We start from the raw sequence: 25,452 nt of genomic DNA on the forward strand, positions 1-25,452 counted from the left end.
GCCGGCCTCAGTAAGGTACCTGAATGTGTATAAATGGACTTCAGGGTACCCTCCTGTTTTCTATCCGCAGCATCTTTGAGGGTAGCCGTATCCTGTGATGGCAGGGCCACCTTCTTGGATAAACGTGTCAAAGCTTTGTCCACCCTAGGGGAGGATTCCCATCGTAACCTGTCCGTTGGCGGGAAAGGATATGCCACAAGAATCCTTTTGGAAATCTGCAGTTTTTTATCTGGAGATTCCCAAGCCTTTTCACATAACTCATTGAGCTTGTGTGAGGGGGGAAAAGTTACCTGCGGCTTCTTTTCCCCATACATATGAACCCTCCTGTCAGGGACTGGGGTTTCCTCTGTGATGTGCAACACATCCTTAATAGCTATAATCATATAACAGATGGATTTAGCCAATCTTGGCTGTAACTTTGCATCATCGTAATCGACAATGGAGTCAGAATCCATGTCGGTATCCGTGTCAATAATTTTGGGATAGTGGGCGCTTCTGAGACCCTGTCGGCCTCTGTGACATAGGATCAGGCATGGGTTGGGACCCTGACTGTCCTGAGGCTTCAGCTTTTTCCAACCTTTTATGTAAGGAATTAACATTATCATTTAAAACCTTCCACATATCCATCCATCCAATCAGGTGTCGGTGCCGTCGGCAGAGACACCACATTCATTTGCTCCCGCTCTGCTTCCACATAGCCTTCCTCATCAGACATGTCGACACAAGTGTACCGACACACCACACACACAGGGAATGCCCTTTTTGAAGACAGTTCCCCCACAAGGCCCTTTGGTGAGACAGAGAGAGAGTATGCCAGCACACACCCCAGCGCTATATAACCCAGGAATAACACAGTAACTTAATGTTAACCCAGTAGCTGCTGTATATTGTGTTTTTAGCGCCTAATTATGTGCCCCCCCTCTCCTTTTACCCTTTTCTACCGTGAACTGCAGGGGAGAGCCTGGGGAGCTTCTTCTCAGCGGAGCTGTGGAGAAAAAATGGCGCTGGTGAGTGCTGAGGGAGAAGCCCCGCCCCCTCGACGGCGGGTTTCTGTCCCGCTAAAATACATATCTTTGTGGCGGGGGCTCATACATATATACAGTGCCCAACTGTATATATGAGTACTTTTGCCAACAGAGGTCCATATGCTGCCCAAGGCGCCCCCCCCTGCACCCTACACCCTTACAGTGACCGGAGTATGTGAGGTGTGTTTGGAGCAATGGCGCACAGCTGCAGTGCTGTGCGTTACCTCATGTGAAGAACGGAGTCTTCTGCCGCCGATTTCGAAGTGTTCTTGCTTCTCATACTCACCCGGCTTCTGTCTTCCGGCTCTGCGAGGGGGACGGCGGCGCGGCTCTGGGATCGGACGACGAGGGTGAGATCCTGTGTACGATCCCTCTGGAGCTAATGGTGTCCAGTAGCCTAAGAAGCAGGACCTAGCTTCAAAGAGTAGGGCTGCTTCTCTCCCCTCTGTCCCACGATGCAGGGAGTCTGTTGCCAGCAGTGGAAAAGTGAGCCAGTGGAGAAGTTGTCCATAGCAACCAATCTGCTTTTAAGTAGAGATAAGCGGGTTCAGTTCTCTGAGAACCGAACCCTACTGAACATCACGTCCCGAGCCCGGATCTGATTCCGGCTCGGGACTTCCCGCCAGACTCGAAAACCAGAACGAGGCATAACGTCATCATCCCGCTGTCGGATTCTCGCAGGTTTTGGATTCCATATAAGAAGCCACGTGTCGCCGACATTTTCACGCCAGTCCTGGAGAGTGTAGTGAGAGGACATGTCTCCTCAGTCTATGCGGGAAAGTGGTGTGGTGTTTCGGGTGGCAACCTGCTCTTATGTGTCATTCAAGTTCTGTCTTGTGCTGCATCAGTCCAGTGGTGGTGTCTTGAGCTGCATCAGTTCAGTCACAGTGGTGTGTCCTGTGCTGCCATAAGTCCAGTACTGCTGTATAAGTCCAGTGCAGTAGTACTGTGTTGTGCTGCATCACCAGTGGTGGTGTCTTGTGCTGTCATAAGACAAGTGCTGCTGCAGTATAAGTCCTGTGGTGCTGTCTTGTGCTGCATTAGTCCAGTGGTGGTGTCCTGTGCTGCCATATGTCCAGTGGTGGTGTCCTGTGCTGCCATAAGTCCAGTGCTGCTGCTGTATAAGTCCAGTGCAGTGGTGGTGTCCTGTGCTGCCATAAGTCCAGTAGTGGTGTCCTGTGCTGTTGTATAAGTCCAGGGATACTGCCGTATAAGTCCGGTCAAGTGGTACTGCCGTATTAGTCCAGTTGTACTGCTGTATAAGTCCAGTGGTACTGCCGTATAAGTCCAGTGATACTGCTGTATAAGTCCAGTGGTTCTGCCGTATAAGTCCAGTGATACTGCTGTATAAGTCCAGTGGTTCTGCTGTATAAGTCATAGAAACATAGAAACATAGAAACATAGAATTTGACGGCAGATAAGAACCACTTGGCCCATCTAGTTTGCCACTTTTTTTTATCCTTTAGGCAATCTCAACCCTTTTTGAACCTTAATTCTCTGTAACGATATTCATATGCCTATCCCAAGCATGTTTAAATTGCTCTACAGTCTTAGCCTCTACCACCTCTGATGGGAGGCTATTCCACTTATCTACTACCCTGTCTGTGAAGTAATTTTTCCTTAAATTTTCCCTGAACCTCCCCCCTCCAGTCTCAGTGTATGTCCTTGAGATCTAATACTTCTCTTCCTTTGAAAAATGTTTCCCTCCTGAACTTTGTTAAAACCTTTGGTATATTTGAAAGTTTCTATCATGTCCCCCTTTCCCTTCTCTCCTCCATACTATACATGTTAAGATCTTTTAGCCTTTCCGGGTAAATTTTGTGATGTAGGCCATGCACCATTTTAGTTGCCCTTCTTTGTACACTCTCTAATGTATTTATATCTTTCTGGAGATATGGACTCCAGAACTGGACACAGTATTCCAGATGGGGCTGCACCAATGACCTATACAGTGACATTATCACTTCTTTTTTCCTGCTACTGATTCCTCTCCCTATGCAACCAAGCATCTGACTTGCCTTTCTCATTGCTTTGTTGCATTGCTTTCCTGCCTTCAAGTCACTTGAAATAGTGACTCCTAAATCCCTTTCCTCCTCAGTAGTTTCCATTATAGTACCATTGATACTATATTTTGCCTTTGGGTTTTTGAGCCCCAAGTGCATGATTTTGCATTTTTTAGCATTAAACTGTAGTTGCCATGTTCTTGACCATTTGTCAAGCCTACCTAGGTCATCAATCATTTGTTTTACCCCTCCCGGTGTGTCTACCCTGTTGCATATCTTTGTATCATCTGCAAAAAGGCATACCTTCCCTTCAATACCATCTGCAATGTCACCAACAAAGATATTAAAGAGGACTGGACCAAGTACAGATCCCTGGTACTCCACTGGTAACATTTCCCTCCATAGACTGCACTCCATTAACTACAACTGTCTGTTTCCTATCCTGCAACCAGGTTCTTATCCATTTAACTGTTTTATAATCCACCCCCACGCTTTCAAGTTTATTTAGCAGTCTGCGATGTGGGACAGTGTCAAATGCCTTACTAAAGTCTAAATATGCTACATCTACATCTCCCCTTTGATCTATTATTTTCGTCACAGAGTCAAAAAAGTCAATAAGATTTGTTTGGCATGATCTCCCACCAGTAAATCCATGCTGTTTTGGATCCTGTAAGTTGTTTGATTTAAGATATTCCACAACTCTTTCTTTTAAATAGTTTTTCCATTACTTTCCCTACTACTGATGTAAGGCTTACTGGTCTGTAGTTACTTGCTTCTTCCTTGCTTCCACTTTTGTGCAGTGGAACTACATTTGCTCTTTTCCAGTCCTCTGGAATAGCACCTGTATTTAGTGACTGGTTAAATAATTCTTTTACAGCACATATTTTAGCTCTTTGAGTATCCTTGGGTGTATCCCATCTGGTCCCATTGATTTATACACTTTTAATTTTGAAAGTTCTGTTAGGACCTTCTCCTCTGTTAATATACTTTCATCTATCTTATTTTTATGAATGCCCTTGCAACTTAACTGTGGCCACATCCCTACTTCTGTAGTTAATACTGAACAAAAATAATTATTTAGGTGATCTGCTATTGCCTTGTCTCCCTCCACCAAATGCTCACTCTCTGTCTTAAGTCTTACTATTCCTCCATTTGATTTTCTCCTTTCACTTATATACTTAAAAAAAGTTTTGCCCCCTTTATCTACTGACTGGGCCATTTTCTCCTCAGCTTCTGCCTTTGGTGCTTCTCCTAACCATTTTAAAACAAAGGTCAGTTGCACTTAGTATTGCACTTTTCAGTTTTTCACACCTCTCCTGCACTCCTTCCACGTTCCTCCAGTCCACCAAAGAATCACTTAAACATCTCCCCATTTTTTGCAAAGTCAGCATTTCTAAAATACAACACCTTTGTTTTTGTGTGACAGGAGTTGGATCCTGTCTTTATACTAAACCATATTGCTTGATGTTCCAGTGTTACTGCCGTATAAGTCCAGTCCAGTAATACTGCCGTTTAAGTCCAGTGGTACTGCCGTATAAGACCAGTTCAGTGGTACTGCCGTATAAGTCCAGTGGTACTGCCATATAAGTCCAGTCCAGTGGTACTGTTGTATAAGTCCAGTTGTACTGCCTTATTAGGTCCAGTGATACTGCCGTATAAGTCCAGTGGTACTGCCATATAAGTCCAGTGATACTGCCGTATAAGTCCAGTGGTAATGCCGTATACATCCAGTGGTACTGCCGTATGTAAAATCAAAAAAGCCAAAGTTCAGTAAAATGACCCAAAAAAATAAATTTAAATGGTCTGAGGAGAAACGTAAACTTGCCAATATGCCATTTACGACACGGAGTGGCAAGGAACGGCTAAGGCCCTGGCCTATGTTCATGACTAGTGGATCAGCTTCACATGATTATGGAAGCCCTCATACTTCCACTAGAAAAATTATGAGTTAAGCTGGCAAAAGCACAGCAAATAACTGTACGTTCTAAGATGGTATCACAAATCACCAAGGAGATTCCAAGTGTGTCGGCGGTTGCGATGTCTGACCTTCCCAACACTGGATGGGAAAAGGTGGCTCCTTCCACCATTTGCACGCCCTCTGCAAGTGCTGGGAGGAGCACCCACAGTCCAGTTTATGATATTCAAATTGAAGATTTTACTGTTAAAGTACACCAGGATGGGGATATGGGTATTGCTGGCGCTGAGGAGGAAGTTGACGATCAGGATTCTGATGGTGATGTGGTTTGTTTAAATCAGGCACCAGGGGAGACAGTTGTTGTCCGTGGGATGAATAAGCCCATTGTCCATGGGCAAGATACCAAAAAAGCCACCTCTTCAGCGTGGAATTAATTCTCCACAAATCCGGACAACAGGTGTCAATCCGTGTGTTGCCTTTGTCGATCCGTAATAAGTAGGGGTAAGGAAGTTAACCACCTAAGAACATCCTCCCTTATACATCACCTGCAGTATATTCATCAGAAGTCATTGTCAAGTTCAAAAACTTTGGGTAAGAGCGTAAGCAGCCCACTGACACCTAAATCCCTTCAACTGTTGTACCCAGGCTCCTGTAAGCCACACTACCAACTTCCTCAACGTAAATTTCCTCCTTAGTCAGGAACATCAGGAGTCTTGCAGGTCATGTCACTGGCATGACTGACGAGCCTTTCCTAACCGGGATTACTCCGGAGGATCATTGAGTGGTACGCTGTTATCAGCTTTGCAACAAGATGACTGCTATCATATTTCATCTTCCTCGCAAAGGACTGTTGGACAGTCAATTGCTTAACTGAAGTAGTACAAGTGGTCTTCTGACTTCCCCTCTGGGATGACGAACAACTCCCAGCAGCAACAACCACAGCGGCACCAGTAGCAGCATCTCACAAATGCCAGCTCATCCCTAGGCAGGCTACGCTGTGTTTCACCGGTTTCTGTAAGAGGCACACCGCTGACAACCTCTTATGGAAACTGAAGGACATCATCGCACAATGGCTTACCCCACTTAGACTCTCCTGGGAATTTATGATATCGGACAACGCCACCATAATTGTGCATGCATTACATCTAGGCAAATTCCAGCACGTTCCATGTTTTGCACATACAATTAAATTGGTGGTGCAGAATTGTTTTAAAAATGACAGGGGCATGCAGGAGATGCTGTCGGTGGCCGATAAATTTGCCGGCTACTTCCAGCATTCAGCAACTGCGTGCCGAAGACTTGAGTGCCAGCAAACACTCCTGAACCTGCCCTGCCATCCCCTGAAGCAAGAGGTGGTAACGAGGTGGAATTCAACAATCTATATGCTTCAGAGGATGGAGGAGCAGCAAAAGGCCATTCAAGCCTATACATACACCTGTGATATAGGCAAAGGAGGGGGAATGCACCTGACTCAAGCACAGTGGAGAATGATTTCCGTCTTGTGTAAGGTTCTCCCAGAGCCGGATTAAGCGGGGGGCCCAGGGGGTTAGTACCCCGGGCCCCCCTTTCTAAAAGGGCCCCCTGCCACCCACCACAGATCGGATCTCTCTTACCGATCCGATCTGCGGTGCTGCGGTCCCGGCTCCCCGCTTAACGTGCAAATGAACAGACGGAGCCAGCGCCGCACAGCACTACAAGACGGCTGAGCAACGGCTCAGCAGTCCAATAGTGTGCGAAATAGCAGCCTGCGGCTCAATCATTGACTGGGCGCGCAGACTGCATAATAGAAAAGAACTTAGACGGAGCGGAGGAAGGCTGGATCCCGGGGGCGGCATGTGGAGCCCTTTCACAGCAGCCTGTCTGCTCAACAGTAAGACTGGCTTAATAAGATTGTTTTCCCCATGCTGCTGTAATTGAAATTTTAATCTTAGGCTGCCGGTCATATATAAATATATATATATATATATATATATATATGTATATCTAGTCTATATACTTATGTGTATATAGTCTATATATTTATGTGTATATATAGTCTATATATTTATGTATATATAGTCTATATATGTGTATATAGTCTATATATTTATGTATGTGTATATATATGTATATATTTATGTGCATATATAGTATATATATTTATGTGTGTGTGTGTGTATATATATATATATATATATATATATAAATAGAACGAGGTGTATGTAGTCAGCACTCCACAGACTTGCAACTGATTCAACAGACCACAGATTTGTTTAATCTGTTGCAAGTCTGTGGAGTGCCGACTACATACACCTCGTTATATTACACCTCTAAGCCAGGCACCCCCGCAGTTTGAACGTTGTATATGAGTGCCGGACATCTCAGCAATCTATCCTATGTCATACTTACCTACTCTCCCGGAAGCTGCGGGAGGCTCCCGTTTTTTGGGGTAGCCCCCCGCACCCCCGGAAGAGTGGGCAGGTCTCCCGCATCCTGCTCGCACCCTAGTGATGCGAGCAGGATGTAGAGATAACCTCACGCATTCGCGGGTCCGTCGAGTGGAGAAGGGGTTAAAATGACACAAATTGCGTCATTTTAGCCCCACTACCTTCCCACGGACCCGCGAATCGCTGCATTTCCCGATGCGGGGGTGGGGCTTAGGGATGTCACAGTCCGGCCCCGCCCCCCGAAGACACCTGCTGCGTCTCCTCTCTGGGCTTCTCCCGGAGAGGAGACATACAGGCCCTCATTCCGAGTTGATCGGTCGCAAGGCGAATTTAGCAGAGTTACACACGCTAAGCCGCCGCCTACTAGGAGTGAATCTTAGCTTCTTAAAATTGCGACCGATGTATTCGCAATATTGCGATTACTAACTACTTAGCAGTTTCAGAGTAGCTCCAGACTTACTCTGCCTGTGCGATCAGTTCAGTGCTTGTCGTTCCTGGTTGACGTCACAAACACACCCAGCGTTCGCCCAGGCACTCCCACCGTTTCTCCGGCCACTCCTGCGTTTTTTCCGGAAACGGTAGCATTTTCAGCCACACGCCCCTGAAACGCCGTGTTTCCGCCCAGTAACACCCATTTCCTGTCAATCACATTACGATCGCCGGAGCGAAGAAAAAGCCGTGAGTAAAAATACTTTCTTCATAGTAAAGTTACTTGGCGCAGTCGCAGTGCGAACTTTGCGCATGCGTACTAAGCGGATTTTCACTGCGATGCGATGAAAAAGAACGAGCGAACAACTCGGAATGAGGGCCACAATGTAGGTAAGTATGTCCTATGTGTATATACACACACACACACATACACACACACACACACAGCAAACAGCAACACTCACGGACCTCTGAATGTTGTTTAATCGGAAAATGTTGAACAGCTTCTTGCGGTTTTCTTGATCCGGCCTGTGAGGTCCTTGAGTGACGCTGTTCTGTATATCTACTTGTGATTATATGATTCATCTGCCTGTGTCTGTATTAGGGGCCCCACTGTCTGAAGTGCCCTGGGCCCCCCATCACCTTAATCCGGCTCTGGGTTCTCCAACCCTTCGAACTTGCCACACGTGAAGTTAGTTCAGACACTGACAGCTTGAGTCAGGTCATTACCCTCATCAGGCTTTTGCAGAAGCAGCAGGAGAAATTGAAGGAGGAGCTAAGATGGAGCGATTCTGCTAAGTATGTGGGACTTGTGGATGGAGCCCTTCATTCGCTTTGCCAGGATTCAAGGGTGGTCAATCTGTTGAAATCAGAGCACTACATTTTGGACACCGTGCTTGATCCAAGGTTTAAAGCCTACATTGTATCTCTCTTCCTGGCAGACCCAAATCTGCAGATGTTCAAAGATCTGCTGGTAAGACAATTGTCAACTCAAGCGGAACGTGACCTGTCAACAGCTCCTCCTTCATTTTCTCCTGCAACTTGGGCTGCGAGGAAAAGGTTAACATTTCTGAACCCACCCACTGGTGGTGAAGCAGGGCAGTCAGGAGCAAGTGCTGACATCTGGCCTGGACTGAAGGACCTGCCAATGATTACTGACATGTCTACTGTCACTGCATATAATGCTGTCACCATTGAAAGAATGGTGGAGGATTATATGGGTGGCAGCACCCAAGTAGGCATGTCAGACAGTACATATGTATACTGGCAGGATAAAGAGGCAATTTGGATGCCCTTGCACAAACTGGCATTATTTTACCTAAGTTGCCCTCCCTCCACTGTGTACTCCGAAAGAGTGTTTAGTGCAGCCGGTAACCTTGTCAGCGATCGGCTTTGGAGGTTACAAAATGTGGAGATGATGTTCATCAAAATTAATTATAAATTCCTCCAGGAAGACGTTTACCAGCAATTGCCTCCAGAAAGTACACAGGGACCTGTGATGGTGGATTCCAGTGGGGACGAATTAATACTCTGGGAGGAGAAGGATGTACACACTGAAAGGGTTGATGAATTGGAGGATGAGGATGACATCTTGCCTCTGTAGAGCCAGTTTGTGCAAGGAGAGATGAATTGCAACTTGTATGGGAGGAGGATTAATTGCTTCTTTTTTTGTGGGTGTCCAAACAAACCAATCATTTCAGCCACAGTTGTGTGGCAGACCCTGTTGCTGAAATGATTGGTTTGTTAAATTGTGCATGTCCTGTTTATACAACATAAGGGTGGGTGGACAATTCCATCTTGCAACTCTTTTTTTTCTTTGCATTATGTGCTCTCTGGGGCATATTTTTTAAAACTGCCATCCTGTCTGACACTGCAGTGCCACTCCTAGATGGGCCAGATGTTTGTGACGCCCACTTATGTCGCTTAGCTTAGTCATCCAGCGACCTCGGTGCACCACTTTTTTCTGTACATTATGTGCTCTTTGGTGCCTAGTATTTAAAACTGCCATCCTGTCTGACACTGCAGTGCCACTCCTAGATTGGCCAGGTGTTTGTGTTGAACACTTGTGTCGCTTAGCTTAGTCATTCATCGACCTCTTGCACCTCTTTTTCTGCTTTGCATTATGTGCTTTTTGGAGCCTAGTTTTAAAAAAGTGCCATCCTGTCAGCCACTGCAGTGCCACTCCTAAAAGGGCCAGGAGTTTGTGCCGCACACTTGTGTCGCTTAGCAAAGTCATCCAGCTATCTCATTGCACCTTTTTTTCTTCTTTGCATTATGTGCTCTTTGGGGCCTAGTTTTTAAAAGTGCCATCCTGTCTGACACTGCAGTGCCTCTCCTAGATGGGCTAGTTGTTTGGGTCGCTTAGCTTAGTCATCCAGCGGCCTCGGTGCAAACTTTTGGCCTAAAAACAATATTGTAAGGTGTGAGGTGTTCAGAATAGACTGGAAATGAGTGGAAATTAACCAATAAACCAATCCAGATCCAAAACACGAACGAGGATCCAGATCCAAAATCCAAAGCACGAAAAGTGCCCGCCGCACATCTCTACTTTGAAGTAACATTTATCAAGTGCATTCTTTAAAATTATACATACAGTAGCAGCTGAAAGGTTGCCATGGCAACATACTTCACTTGCTCACTTCTCCACTCTTTTCGTTGCTTCATGAATAGACCTGTTAGTCTTTCCGGATTAGTTTTGTGGTTTAGGCCATGCACCATTGTAGTTGCCCTTCTTTGTACGCTGTCTAATATATTAATATCCTTCTGGAGATATGACCTCCAGAATTGGACACAGTATTCTAGATGAGGCTGTGCCAATGACCTATACAGTGGCATTATTGCTTATTTATTTCTGCTGCTGATTCCCCTCCCCATACAATCAAGCATCTGACTTGCCTTCCTCATTGCTTTGTTACATTGCTCACCTGCCTTTAAGTCACCTGAAATAGTGACTCCTAGATCCCTTTACTCCTCAGAAGTTTCCAATATAGTGCCACATAAATGCTATATTTAGCCTTTGTTTTTTTGCATTAAACTGTAGTTGCCATGCTCTTGACCATTCCTCTAGTCTACTTAGATAATCAGTCATTTATTTTACCTCTCCTGGAGTGTCTACCCTGTTGCATACCTTTGTGTTATCTGCAAAAATGCATACTTTCCCTTCAATTTGCAATGTCACCAATAAAGATATTAGAAAACACTGGTCCAAGTGCAGATTCCTGGGGTATTCCACTGGTAACATTCCCCTCCTGTAAATGCAATCCATATACTACAACTGTTTCCTATCCTGCAACCAAGATCTTATCCATTCAACCTATCTAAGAATCCAATCCCAAACTATCAAGTTAAAACTATTATGGATTTGATCCTTTCCACAATAAGGGGGTGATTCCGACTTGATTGTAGCTGTGCTAAATTTAGCACAGCTACGATAAGGAACACAGACATGCGGGGACACACCAAGCACAGGGCTAGCCCGCCCCACATGTCAGTCCCTGCCCCGTCGCTGAAGTACAAAAGCATTGCACAGCGGCGATGCTCTTGTACTTTAGGAATACCTCACGGCCAGCGCAGCTTTTGCGTGCTGGCTGGGAACTACTCATCGCTGCCTGGCTCACAGCGGCTGCATGTGACATCATGCAGCCACTGCGGCCTGCCCCCACACAGTCCGGCCACGTCTGTGTTGGCCAGACCGCGCCAACAAAATGGTGGCTAAACGCCACCATGCCGCCCCCTCCCGCCCAGCGGCCGCCTCTGCCTGTCAATCAGGCAGAGGCGATCACTAGGCAATGACAGCTGTCGACTGTCAGCCATGCGCTGGTGCACTGCGGCACCAGTGCATACGCAGTTCTGACCTGATCGCTGCACTGCGAAGAACTGCAGCGAGCGTTCAGGTCAGAATGACCCCCTTACTGTATATAGGTCTTTTCTTTTCAACATAAAACTAAAAAATGTAAATGTGCCAGTAAAAGTTTCAAGGTTATTATCAAATGTCACTTGAGCTATTAAATATTTTTCTATTAAACCTGAGCATTTCTATTGTCAAGTATTTAAGCTGTGTGATGTGTTTTTTTCTTTTTAATTACTGCTTTATATTTTCCATTAAGGTTTTACCGCACTGTCTACATTTTACACCATTTGTCTAATCTCTTCTCTATAAAACGTAACTCAACTTTAAAATCCTCACTTTTCTAAAGCAGTTTAGCATTTTACTCTAATTGATTTAAACCACTGTGAACATCACATTTAATCCTGTGAGGATTATGACACCAGAAGCCATTAATTCTGATGCATGTATGTATCTGAATGCAGATAAAAAGTGCATCTTCTGTAGTTTGATTTATGTTTAAGCACTTCAGTTTTACAGTATATACTGCATAGGGTTCAGTATGAATTACCGGCAGCCGGGATGCCGGCCGTCAGTATACCGACAGTGGCAACCCGGCCACCAGTATGCCGGCAGCGGGACGACCGCTAGAGATGGAGATACTATAGTAAACAAACATCCCATTTTTGAAGCCAGAATGGAGGTCAAGTGAGATCTACTGTTCAATACATTAACTTGTTTTTCTGATCATATGTCCACCTCTATATTACAATGCCACCCCCTATCATGGATCATAAACTCAGCACTACATCAAGCTGACCAAGGCTACACATGCATGGACAAACCAGAGCCAGGTTTCTCTTCATGACCCACTTTATGGATCAGAGACAGGTGCTCTTTTGGCAACTCACATTGAGTCACTCCACCCTCTCAGAATTGAACTCTGGACAATGGCACTGATCACATTGCCCTCAGTATGGCCCTGCATTTTCCTATTTCTTATTTTCTACTAACCCTTTACCTATATAATAAAATTGACTGGTTAATGGTTATAATCATAACTTCAGCACATTGGTATATTAAGACAGTTGGCTTGATTTCTGATGCCTCCAATTAGTTCCAAAGATGTACAGGAAAGAGTGAGGTGATCGAGAGAGACAACAGGGAGGGAGAACATGTGGGGTGAAAGTGTTGGGGTGTGGCAAACAGAAAAGTTTGTGTGTGTATGGGTGGGAGAGGGGGGGGGGGGTCGGGGTGAAGTTGGGAAAATGTGTCCAGGGGAGATGAGGAGAGATTTAGAGAGAAATAGTGGAGACATAGAGGAGTTGGTTTCTGATATAGAGCTGCATAAAACTTCCCTCATACTGGCTTTGAAATATTGCAGATGATTATAGTGTAGCTTTAACACAATTAAATCCACAGCCTTAATTTTTTAAAGGGTTAATGGAGGCATTTACATTACTAATGAGATATAAAACAATAGTAGACAACAGATGACAAACAGAGGCTGTGAACATACAGGATTTTGCTGCGTAATTCTTAGATATATTGGGACAGATTTATTAAGATCGGTGGAGTGATAAATTGGAAGGTGATAAAGGACCAGCCAGTCAGCTCCTAACTGTCATTTTTCAGACCCAGCCTGTGACATGGTAGTTAGGATCTGATTGGTCCTTTATCACCTTCAACTTTATCACTTCACCGAGCTTAATAAATCTGCCCCATTGTAACTAGGAATCAAATTTGCATTACCCTGGTGAAGTATGCAAAAAAAAGATAGAAACTCTATGAAAATGTAGCATTTTTGAGACAAACTAAATAAATTTTATACACAGACACTAGTAAGCTCAGTGCTCGTATTTAAAAATAATAGCGACACTTTTTCAAAAAAATTTCTCAAATTAAACATTTTGTAAATTATGCACAAATAATGAAAATAAGGACACGGTGATAGATAGGATACTGATACTATGTTATATGAGAATATACATACATTGCGGTTCATCTAGCGTGGAAATAACAAAGTATGTGAAATCATTTCTATTGCACTACAAGTCTCAGATTAAACCATATGCTGCTTGCAAACTACATCAAGTCTTATGCTTCCCATCTGTTTGAATGTATCTGATATAATGTGTTTCTTGCAATTATTATTACCTATGCATATGATGGAATTTATTGTGGATTAGTTTAGAGTAGGCTGTTTCCTGTTTACCCACCCAGTGCAATCTATGTTCTTTGATCATTTAGCATTTCAAACAGGTGACCAAATGTTCAGAGGTAGGCCTGTATCTTAATCAGACATAATATTTCTTTAGATTCAGTCAAGGGGTCAGCTAGCATGGGGGTGTAGCTAGCGTGGAATTAACAAAGTGTGGATTAATGAAGTGTGCTGTCTGAACAGTTAAAAACATCAGTTAAACAAACATTGAGCAACATCAAGGAAAGGTAATTATTAATTGAAACAAATTATTCCCATACCACTTAACCCAAAGTTAACTCATAAACTACCACAGCATGTTCACCAAACTTCTGTTTTTTTATTTCAATTCATAGAATTCTCACCAAATGTAACACATTCTACACTCACCCTACAACTCACCCCTCTGTGCACATTACAGCTTCTATTATCCACTCCCCTCTTCTAAACACTCATGAGCTCTATCCTTACTTCTCTACTAGTTCTTTGACAACCATAATAAACATTCACAAACATCCACCAATATTTATCTTACTCTTCTGCTTTTATTAGCTGGTGACATATCACCAAATCCAGGCCCCAGCCACCTGTCCCACTCAGCTGTTTCAAAACAACATATAAATCCATCTAACCTCACAAATATAACATATCTCTTATCACCCTCCAAGTCACTAAAATGTGTCTTATTGAATGCATACTCTGTTTGTAACAAATTAACATCCATCCATGACATCTTCATCTCTCACAACTTCAATCTGTGGCTAAAACAGAAACATGGCTCACACAATTAAACGTAGCCTCCCCTGCAGCACTGTGACACTGTGGTCTCCAATTTGCACACACCTCCAGGCATGGTAATAGTAAAGGTGAAAAGATTGGAATACTACTGTCCCAATTTTTCACATACACAGTTCTACCACAGATTGCATCACTCACATTCACATCGTTTGTAGTTCACTCTATCAGGATTTTCACCCGCTTCTCTCTGTGTGTTGCAGCTATCTATCGCCCTCCTGGGCAACCCAAACAACAATTTCTAGAACACTTTTCTGCCTGGCTCCCACACTTCTTATCCTCTGACATCTCCACCATCATCATGGGCAATTTCAATACAGCTCTTTACAGTCCACAATCAGTTCATGCGTCCAAACTCCTCTCTCTAACCTCCTCTCTTGGCCTCATCCAATGGTCTGACTCCTCTACTCATCAGGAGTGCCACTGCCTCGATCTTGTATTTACCAGGCTCTGCTTAGTTTCAGAAATCATTAACACTCCTTTCCATCTCTCTGATCACAACCTGATTACCTTCTCAATCTCTTCCATTATTTTAAAATCTATAACACTAAAACCAAGCAAGCCTCCTCTAACCTGCATAAATACTAACAATACAAAATTGTAACAACTTTGCACCTCTCTGCAACAACTACTCTCACCAATTTCTACATTTACCTTAACTGAAACTGCTGTATCCCACCTTCACTGGACTGTAGAGCATGGGTCTTCAACCTGCGGCCCTCCAGCTGCTGTGGAACTACACATCCCAGCATGCCCTGCCTCAGTTTTAGCATACCTTAATAGCAAAACTGTGGCAGGGCATGCTGGGATCATGGATGTGTAGTTTCACAGCAGCTGGAGGGCCACAGGTTGAAGACCCAAGCTCAATAGAGTACCCTTGATGAAGTGGATCCAGCTACCCATCACACTCCACGTAGGTTTAGATGGTAACCATGGCACTCAAAATCAACAAGATACTTACAAAAACTGTCACATAAAGTAGTAAATCCAAGTGTAAATCCAAGTGGCTTTCTCACATATAAGACCACCTACTACTCCTATCGTCAGGCCCTGGACACTGCCAAACAAAGATATTTCCAATCTCTCATCTCTTCTCATGCCACCAACCCCAAGCGACTTTATAATACATTTAAATCACTTCTTTACCCTCCCTCACCTACCCCACTAGCTACAATCCATGCAAAATAACTTGCTTCCTACTTCAAGAATAAGATTGATAAAATCTGAGATGAAATGGTATGCCCTAACTCAGTCAGTGACTTGCTCAATTTCCTACCTGAACCCTCTGGCAATTTCTCTTCATTTGATCCCACAAGTATAGAACACTCTTTTCATCCTCCTATTCCATTACCTCTCCTCTTGATCCAATACCCTCACAAGTCAGTAAAACTTTGTCTCCTGTGCTTATCCCAACCTTAACTAAAATCTGTAATCTCTCTCTCTCTACTGGTATCTTTTCTTCTCTGTTTAAGCATGCAGTGATTACTCCATAATGAAAAAACACAATTCTGACCCAAACACTCTCTCTAACTAATCTCTTACCTCTCAGCTCCCATGTCTCTCCAAGCTACTTGAGAGACTTGCCTACACTCGCCTTACACACTTTTTTAACTCCCACAATTTACTTGACCCACTTCAGTCAGGCTTTCATGCCCAACACTCCACAGAGACTGCACTGACCAAAGTAGTGAACGATCTGGACACTGCTAGATCAAAAGGCCGTTACACACGTTTTATTCTTCTTGTTCTCTCTGCTGCTTTTAACACTGTTGACCACACACTTCTCATACAAACACTAAAATCCCTAGGTCTTCAGGACACAGCCCTTTCTTTGTTCTCATCCTACCTATCTAATCGCTCTTTCTGTGTTCACGTCTCTGATTCTACCTCCACTTTTCTACCTCTATCAGTTGGAGTACCACAAGGCTCAGTCTTAGATCCTCTGATTTTCTCAATCTATACCTCATCTCTTGGTAAACTAATCAGCTCCTCCAGATTTCAGTATCATTTGTACACTGATTATACTCAAACCTACCTATCCTCCCCAGATTTATCACCATCTGTACTGGTCCGTGTCACTAAACGCCTGTCTGCCATTTCAGTTTGGATGTCATCTCACCACCTCAAACTCAACATTTCCAAAACAGAATTATTTTCCCACCAGCCAAGAGTAGTTACCAAATGTTCCCTGGAAACTCACGTCTTCAGACAAGACTATCAAATTCCAGACCCACCCACATAACTTTCAATGCTTCCCTATCTAATTACTAGAGATGTGCAGTGGGCACTTTTTGTGTTTTGTGTTATGGTTTTGGATCTGGATCCTCGCTCATGTTTTGGCTCTGGATTGGTTTTGCCAAAACCACCCTTTCGGGTTTTGGTTTTGTATCTGGAAGATTTTTGAAAAAAAAAAACACAAAAACAGCTAAAATCACAGAATTTGGGGGTAATTTTGATCCTACAGTATTATTAACCACAATAACATTCATTTCCACTCATTTCCAGTCTATTCTGAACACCTCACAATATTGTTTTTTGGACAAAAGTTTGCACCAAGGTAGCTGGATGACTAAGCTAAGCAACACAAGTGGGCGGCACAAACACCTGGCCCATCTAGGAGAGGCACTGCAGTGTCAAACAGGAATGCGGTTTTAAAAACTAGGCCCCAAAGAGCACATAATGCAAAGAAAAAAAGAGATGCACCGAGATTGCTGGATGACTAAGCTAAGTGACACAAGTGGGCGGCACAAACACCTGGCCCATCTAGGAGTGGTACTACAGTGTCAGAAAGGATAGCAGTTTTAAAAACTAGTCCCCAAAGAGAACATAATGCAAAGAAAAAAAAAGGTGCACCGAGGTCGCTTGGTGACTAAGCTAAGTAACACAATTGTGTGGCACACACATCTGGCCCATCTAGGAGTGGCACTGCAGTGGCATACAGGATGGCAGTTTTAAAAAATAGGCCCCAAAGAGAACATAATGCAAAGAAATAAAAGAGGTGAACCGAGGTCGCTGGGTGACTAAGCTAAGCAACACAAGTGTGCAGCACAAACACGTGGCCCATCTAGGAGTGGCACTGCAGTGGCAGACAGGATGGCAGTTTTAAAAAAAATAGGCCCCAAAGGGGACAATGCAAAGAAAGAAAAGAGGTGAACTGAGGTCGCTGGGTGACTAATATAAGCAACACAAATGTGCGGCACAAACACCTGGCCCATCTAGGAGTGGCACTGCAGTGGCAGACAGGATGGCAGTTTTAAGGCCCCAAACAGCACATACTTGACAATGTACTTCACTTTAATTTAATTTTGTACTTCTACAGTGACATCCTCAATCTCAATATCAGCAACTGGACTGGCGGTGCTCCTACCAGCACTTGCAAGGCGCGTGCAAATGGTGGTAGGAGCCTCCTCTTCCCATACAGTGTTGTGAAGGTCAGGCCTAGACATCGCAACCGCAGACAGTGCCAGAACCCCTGTATTTTCACAACACCCCTGTAATTTTACAGCATACAAGACAGAACCAGTGTACATTGATTTTTACTGCACCATAGAATTATTACAGCATACAAGACAGGGCCAGTGTACATTGATTTTCACTGCACCCTAGAACTATTACAGCATACAAGACAGGGCCAGTGTACATTGATTTTCACTGCACTCCTTAATTTTTATAGCTTACAGGGCCAGTGTAATGTTATTTGAACAGCAGCACCCCTATATTTTACAGTATACAGCAGTGTGCTTTCAATTTTTAACAACTGCACCCCTGAATTTTTACAACATACAGGGCCAGCAGCACCCATATATTTGACAGCATACAGGAGCAGTGTGCTTTTAATTTGCAAGAACTGCACCACTGCATTTTTATAGCAGACAGGGCTGGTGTAATGTTATTAAGACATCAGCACTCATATATTTGACAGCATAAAGGAGCAGTGTGCTTTTAATTTGCAAGAACTGAACCCCTGAATTTTTATAGCAGACAGGGCCAGTGTAATGTTATTAAGACATCAGCACCCCCATATTTAACAGCATGCAGGAGCTGTGTGCTTTTAATTTGTAAGAACTGCACCCCTGAATTTTTATAGCAGACAGGGCCAGTGTAATGTTATTAAGACATGAGCACCCCTATATTTAACAGCATACAGGAGCAGTGTGCTTTTAGTTTGTAAGAACTGCACCCTGAATTTTTATAGCAGACAGGGCCAGTCTAATATTATTAAGACATCAGCACCCCTATATTTAACAGAATACAGGAGCAGTGTGCTTTTAATTTTTAACAATTGCACCTGAATATTTATAGCAGACAGGGCCAGTGTAATGTTAAGACATCAGCCCCTATCAGAGGCGTTTCTAGAGAGGAGGGGACCCGTGTTCAGACTCTGTTTGTGGGCCCCCTCCTCTCCTGTAGCCGTCACAGCTACTGTTAGCACTCTCAGCCTTGAGACTCTGGCACAGTGCCAGAGTCTACAGCGCATGTGCAGGGCTCCCAGAAAATGGCAGCCGCACCATTTTTTTGGAGTCCTGCACATGTGCTGTAGACTCTGGCACTGTGCCAGAGTCTCTAGTGTTCAGTGCGCTAGCAGCAGCAGTGATGGCTACGGGAGAGAAGGGGGCCCGTGTAATGTTATTAAGACATCAGCACCCCTATATTTTACAGTGCCCCTGCCCCCTGTACAACACAGTGACAGCCAGGACAGCAACACCCGTGTACAGCAGCAGCACATGAAACACCAGTGACTGCCAGGACAGCCCTACAGCCAGGACAGCACCCCTAACACAGCACAGGTACACCATAGTGACTGCAGCAGTACCCCTAAAGAGCACACACTAACCCCACCCGACGCCACCACCCACAGAGAGACAGAGGTCTGTCTCCACCACTCTCCAAGTCTGGAGTGAAAATGGCAGCAACGCGTGGCTGTTTAAATGGGATCCAAATCCCACGAGAATCTGACAGTGTGATGATGACATTTTGCCTCGTTCTGCTTTCCGAGTCTGTCAGGAAGTCCCATGCTGGTCTCGGATCCGAAAGCATTACGTTTGGGGGGTAGGGGGGGGGGATTCTCTACTAATTACATCCTATCTGTACAGTACACACAACCTCACATATTTGTCTTTATTTAGTCTCACACCCTCCTCAATGCCTATTTCCCTATAGATTGCAAACTTGTGAGCAGGGCCTTCCTATATCTGTCTGTTTTTGTCCAGTTTGTTCTATTACTGTTGTTCTAATTGTAAAGTGCAACGGAATATGCTGCGCTATACAAGAAACTGGTAGTAATAATAATAATAATAATAATAATAATAATAATAATAATAATAATAATACAAGACATGTGCAGTATGAAAGAGAGTAAACATTTTTCCAGTATTGTTTTAAGTTAGAACTACAAGTTAAAGAAAAACTTTTTTTTAAACAAAGTTTCCATGTTTTATTTGCACTAACCTGTCAACAGCTATTGCCACCAATGTGAAAACAGAGGCAGATACAGAAATTCCTTGAATCATACCACTCATTTTACATATTGTATTTCCAAAAGGCCAACCTGTTGAGAAAAATAAATAAAAATAAAAACGTAAACAACATTCTGCCATAGGAGCGACAAATTAACTTATCCATTAAAAGTAGGAAATGCAAGGTGGCAGTCATAAACACATTACAGGATTAAGTGTTCTTTCATCAATAACATTTTGTACACAGTCTTGAAGTCTATAAGCCTAAAGCTTTTAAATGGCATTTTAATTTTATTGACCCTGTATTAGGTTTTCTATTTGCAACAAATGTTTTTCAAATATTAAACACATAAGAATATTACCATAGAAACACTGTTAAATGAATGTACTTTTCATTATGTTAATGTATTAAAGGAATACACTGATATTTGTGCACTTTGCATGACTTGACAGTTATAATGACAATTTATTTCTTTCAAGCAATACAGCATCAGAGTGTTTTTTTTGTTTTTGCTTTTTAAAATTAACCACTTTTGCTTGTACTGTATGTGTAAAATATATAGGGTGGTCCATAAGTGTGGAACCACCCTTATAAAAAGGAAATGGGTAAGCAAATATTAATCAAGTGTCTATACATATGTTATGGAAGTAGAGGAAACATTTTAGGGTATGTCACCATATGGCGGCCATCTTGAAGTCGGGCATCTTGGATGGAATTCTAAATTTTTAATTTGGAAGGTAGTCATGTGACATAAAAAATTGCAAAATTTCATAAGAATAACAATGGTATTCTTTCTCAGTTTTAGCTGAGTTTTCTTTTGCAGGTAGTGACATTAATGACTATGGCACTAGCACAAACAGAACATTGTTTTTCTTAATGAAATTCTGCATCTGTTTGATATGTCAAATGACTACCTTCCTGATTAAAAAAAATAGAGTTGCATCCAAGATGGCCAACTTCAACATGGCCACCATACTGGTTACATACCCTAAAACGTTTTTTCCCACTCCCATATCATATGTGTAGGCACTGGATTAATATTTACTTTCTCATTTCCTTTTTGTAAGTGTGTTTCCACACTTATGGACCACCCTGTATTTTTGGCAGTACTGTATCAGGGCGATTTTGCATTCTGTGCTGGCCCCATTCTCCAAACAAGTGACATCCCAGTTTGAGGGTGCAGAGCTGCTGGAACCAGGAAGTACAGCACTGCAGTGCTAAGGACTGGAGTGCCATTCCAGACAACCAGCAAGCCATATGCAAGTGCCCTAGGGCAGTGATGGTGCAGCCTCCAGGGCCCTAGTCTCTGGGTGATAGCACTGCTTACACTACCCTAATTATGACACTGGTCATTGGATTTTCACTTTGACATCTTAATCCTTTTCATCTCTTAAAAAGTTGATAATATTATCCTATGAGAATATACAGAGGGTCTGAAGCAGAGCTGAAATAGACACAAAAGTCAGTCCTCCTCGTCAAGCGCTTAATATCAGCTGCAGCTATGCTCCTTTATTAGTAGCAGATCAGCTTTATCTGCTTTTATATAACTCTTATCCAACACAATCAATAAAGGCACTTCATAGCGCTGCTTGTAAACCATGTCTCCAGAAAGTCTTACACCCAAATCTTTAGGAACAGTATATTCCATATATGTTAATAGTTTAAAGTGTCTCCAAGAAAATCCATTGCCAATAAAAAGTATACACGTTTTATTTAAGATCTCCTCCGTTAAAAAAGTTCACAGTTTAAAAAATTCTCCTTATTTGCACACAGACGTTCAGTTTCATAGGGTAACAGTTTAGGTCTGATACACAGATGTTCCCTGGTGGGTGCTCACCGATACCTCAGGACGCCGTTTGACCTTAGCGGGGCTTTCTGATCGGGATATGCGTTACCCGTGAAATCTACTCTCTCCACTGCTGGCTGCCCTCCGGCCGCGAACCTCCCAGCGCTGCATGCGCTTCCAGACCGCTCTGCTCTCCTCCCGTCCCTGAACGTTTTCTGCTGTGCACCAGATCGTGACCACGTCCACCTGCTGCCGCCGACGCGTTTCTACCCTTAATCGGGTCTTTGTCAAGGCACAGGTGGACATGGTCTGGTCACTCCTTATATACCGTCCATAGGTATCTGGTTTGCTCACTCCCGGGCACATACATACACAGTCCAGGGTTCTATTAAAGAGACATTACATGCTTTTCCACTAATTTATACTCCCACATTGATTGAGCACTCATATCATCCTTAGCACGAATACATAACGAGAATCCACAACTATAAAACGAAATCCATGCATAAATTTCATATATTACATTTCGTTATAGGAACCATTTAATTTCAAAACTGCCGTTTAAACCCCTAGGCTGAAGCGTTTTCAATTCATGTATCCACCACATTTCTTTTTTGGCTAAAGCCGAGCTATATCATTTCTTCTCCAATTCCCTTTTACATGATCTATAATCTTAAAGCTCACAATACTATCTGTAGAGCAATTGTGTACTTCTTTACAGTGGGCGGATACACAGTGGTTATCTACACCTTTTTTAATGTTTTTCAAGTGTTCTCCCATTCTAACTTTGAACGGGCGGCTTGTTCTCCCCACATATTGCTGTAGACATTTGCATTGTAATAAATAAACTACATTATTACTCCCACATGTCACAAAATGCTCAATTTTATATTCCTTTTTAGTACTATTGGAAATAAACAAGTCTATTTTATTACCTTCCTTACTTTTTACATGTCGGCATCCTATACATAAACCGCATCGATAAAAGCCTATCGATTTTATTCTAGTAGCCATCGTTGGTTTGGGGGCGATTGCGCTTCTTACTAAACGGCTTTTAAAATTCGGTGCCCGCTTATATATTACTCTTGGGTTATCTGGGGAAAAAAATTCTAAAATGGGATCTGTTTTTAAAACCCGCCAGTGTTTTCTCAAAGTGGCTTCAATCGCTTTATATTCACTATTGTATGTAGTCACAAAAGGAATAACATATTTATTTTCTTTCTTTGGATAAGATTTATTCAAAAGGACATTCCTGTCTATTTTCTCTACCTCACTTAAAACTTGATCCAAATTATCCTGTTTATAACCCTTATTCAGGAACTGTTTCTTCATTACACATGATTGTTCTTTATAAACTATATTATCTGTACAATTTCTCTTAAGGCGCCTAAATTGACTACCTGGGACACCCTGTAGCCACATTGGATGGTGGCTACTATCCCTCCCTATAAAAGAGTTGCTATCAGTGGGCTTTGCAAAAATTTTTGTATATATATTAACATCCTTTATATAAATTGTTAAATCCAGGTAGTTAACCTGAGTCTCACTATTCACAAAGGTGAGATGTATACCAAAATCGTTATAATTAAGCTTTCCTTGAAACCTATTTAAGGACTCTACACCGCCTCTCCATACAAAGATTATATCATCTATGTACCGATGGTACTGTACGAGACCCGCACCCAGCTCGCACCACACGGATTGTTCTTCCCATAAATTCATAAATATATTCGCGAAGCTGGGTGCGAATCTCGTACCCATCGTGGTCCCGAGGCGCTGGATATAATGTGTGTCCTTAAAAAAGAAATGGTTGTTTTTCAAAATAAACTCAATACTTTCTAGTATGAATTTTTTTAATCCCACTTTCAAACTCTCTTTTCCTAAAGCGCTTTCTATAGCCTGGAGACCACGGCTGTGTTCTATTATAGAATGCAAAGAACCGACGTCTGCAGTCACTAGTATGTCCCCTTTTTGCCAATGTATATCCTTTAATTTATTTATGACACTGGTAGTGTATTTCAAATACGCCTTACCCTTACACACTATAGGCTGTAAATATGAGTCGATCAGTTGTGATAAATTTGAAGTAATTGACTCCACCCCTGCCACAATGGGGCGTAATGGAGGGTCCACTACACTTTTATGCATTTTCGGTAGACCATAAATTACTGGCAGGGATGGGTCATCTATTTTTAGAAAATCTCTTTCCTTCTCAGTCAATACTCCCAAATCAAAATATTTATCTACTAGAGTATATACAGTAGGTCCTTTTTTATTCTATCTGTGGGGTTTTTTCTTATAGCCCGTGTAGGTTAAATTATCAGAGAGCATTGTTTTGACTTTATTCTCATACATTTCTGTATCCAAAACCACCACCCTGCCGCCCTTGTCGGCGGGCTTGATGGTGATGGAATCATTTTCTTGTAAATTTCTTAGGGCTTCTCTCTCTTTTCTTGTCATATTCCTCTTCCCTCTCTTATTCTTTTTCCTCTCTTCTGTTCCCTCTCCTTTATTATTTGGAAAAATGGTCCTAAAGGACCTAGAAAAAACTGAACTTTTAAACTGTGAAGCAGAGCTGATCAAGTCATTGTGCATGATCCAGAGATGTGCTTTCCCAACTACAGATAATGCAAAGTTGTTTAAGTTTAGTGAGGTTAAGTCGAATGAGTGTCTGATGAATTTTATACTATGCAAACTTGTACGTATAGTATGCACAATTATTCCTGTTTAAGATAAATCTTTTGCAGAGGGCATAGCACTGATGCAAGAGAACACTGATATTAATGATGGATGTATACCCAAGAATATAGTGGGGGGGGGGGGGGGGGGGGGGTTGGTATGACACAGGTGGGTATGACTATACAAATTTCTTTCCATGCAGGTAATGTGAGTACTATTGCGACTGACTTGCATTCAAACTCTTGTCTTTTTTTTTTTTCTTTTTTTGTCATTGCTTCTTTTCTCCTGTTGGAATATATGGATCCAGAAACACTGCAAGAAACATATGCTGCAACAAGCAGTAGGCAGAAAAAAATAGCAGCAGACATTCCAAAATTAAGAAAAACAGAAAAATAATAAAAATGTATCATACTCCACAAAGCATTACCTGTTGTTGTTGTTGTTGTTGTTGTTTATATTATTATTATTATTATTATTATTTTATTTTATTTTTAAACAAAATGCATAATAAACAGATCTTAAAAAAAAAATTGGGACAAAGTTTATGCTAAGCACCCATGTGGATATACACATATTTACCATATACTTACTTTTCAACTAATTGCCATGCATGACTTTTTGGTAGCCCCCAGGTGTTTAGATGCAGGCCAAAAACTTCTTTAAACAGACTGTTTGACAGAGATGTGAATTTCGTGTGAGTTAAAGGCTTGGTTTTGGCAACTCCACACTATATTTATAAAATTGCATATCAATTAATTTTTAGCACTAGGAAAAATAGCATAAAATGTATTTTGCTTTATATTTTAGATATGACTTAGAGCATTTAAGCTTGTGGACACAAATGCTAAAAAATTTTGTGCTGCGTGACTGTGTCTGTATGCTATTGCCACTGTCAATGGAATTCATACAGA

The 25,452-nt window shown here is 42.6% G+C and overlaps 1 protein-coding gene across 1 annotated transcript in view; it reads right to left on the reverse strand.

Moving 5' to 3' along the window:
- Positions 1-25,452, reverse strand: part of NPFFR2 (neuropeptide FF receptor 2) — a 353,963-nt gene that overhangs the window by 19,168 nt on the left and 309,343 nt on the right. Inside the window, exon 3 of the mRNA XM_063941531.1 lies at positions 20,068-20,167. Within this exon, the coding sequence (XP_063797601.1) occupies positions 20,068-20,167 (100 nt within the window). The remainder of the gene's footprint in view (positions 1-20,067; positions 20,168-25,452) is intronic.

Source organism: Pseudophryne corroboree, chromosome 1 (assembly GCF_028390025.1).
Source record: "Pseudophryne corroboree isolate aPseCor3 chromosome 1, aPseCor3.hap2, whole genome shotgun sequence".
Taxonomy (NCBI): domain Eukaryota; kingdom Metazoa; phylum Chordata; class Amphibia; order Anura; family Myobatrachidae; genus Pseudophryne; species Pseudophryne corroboree.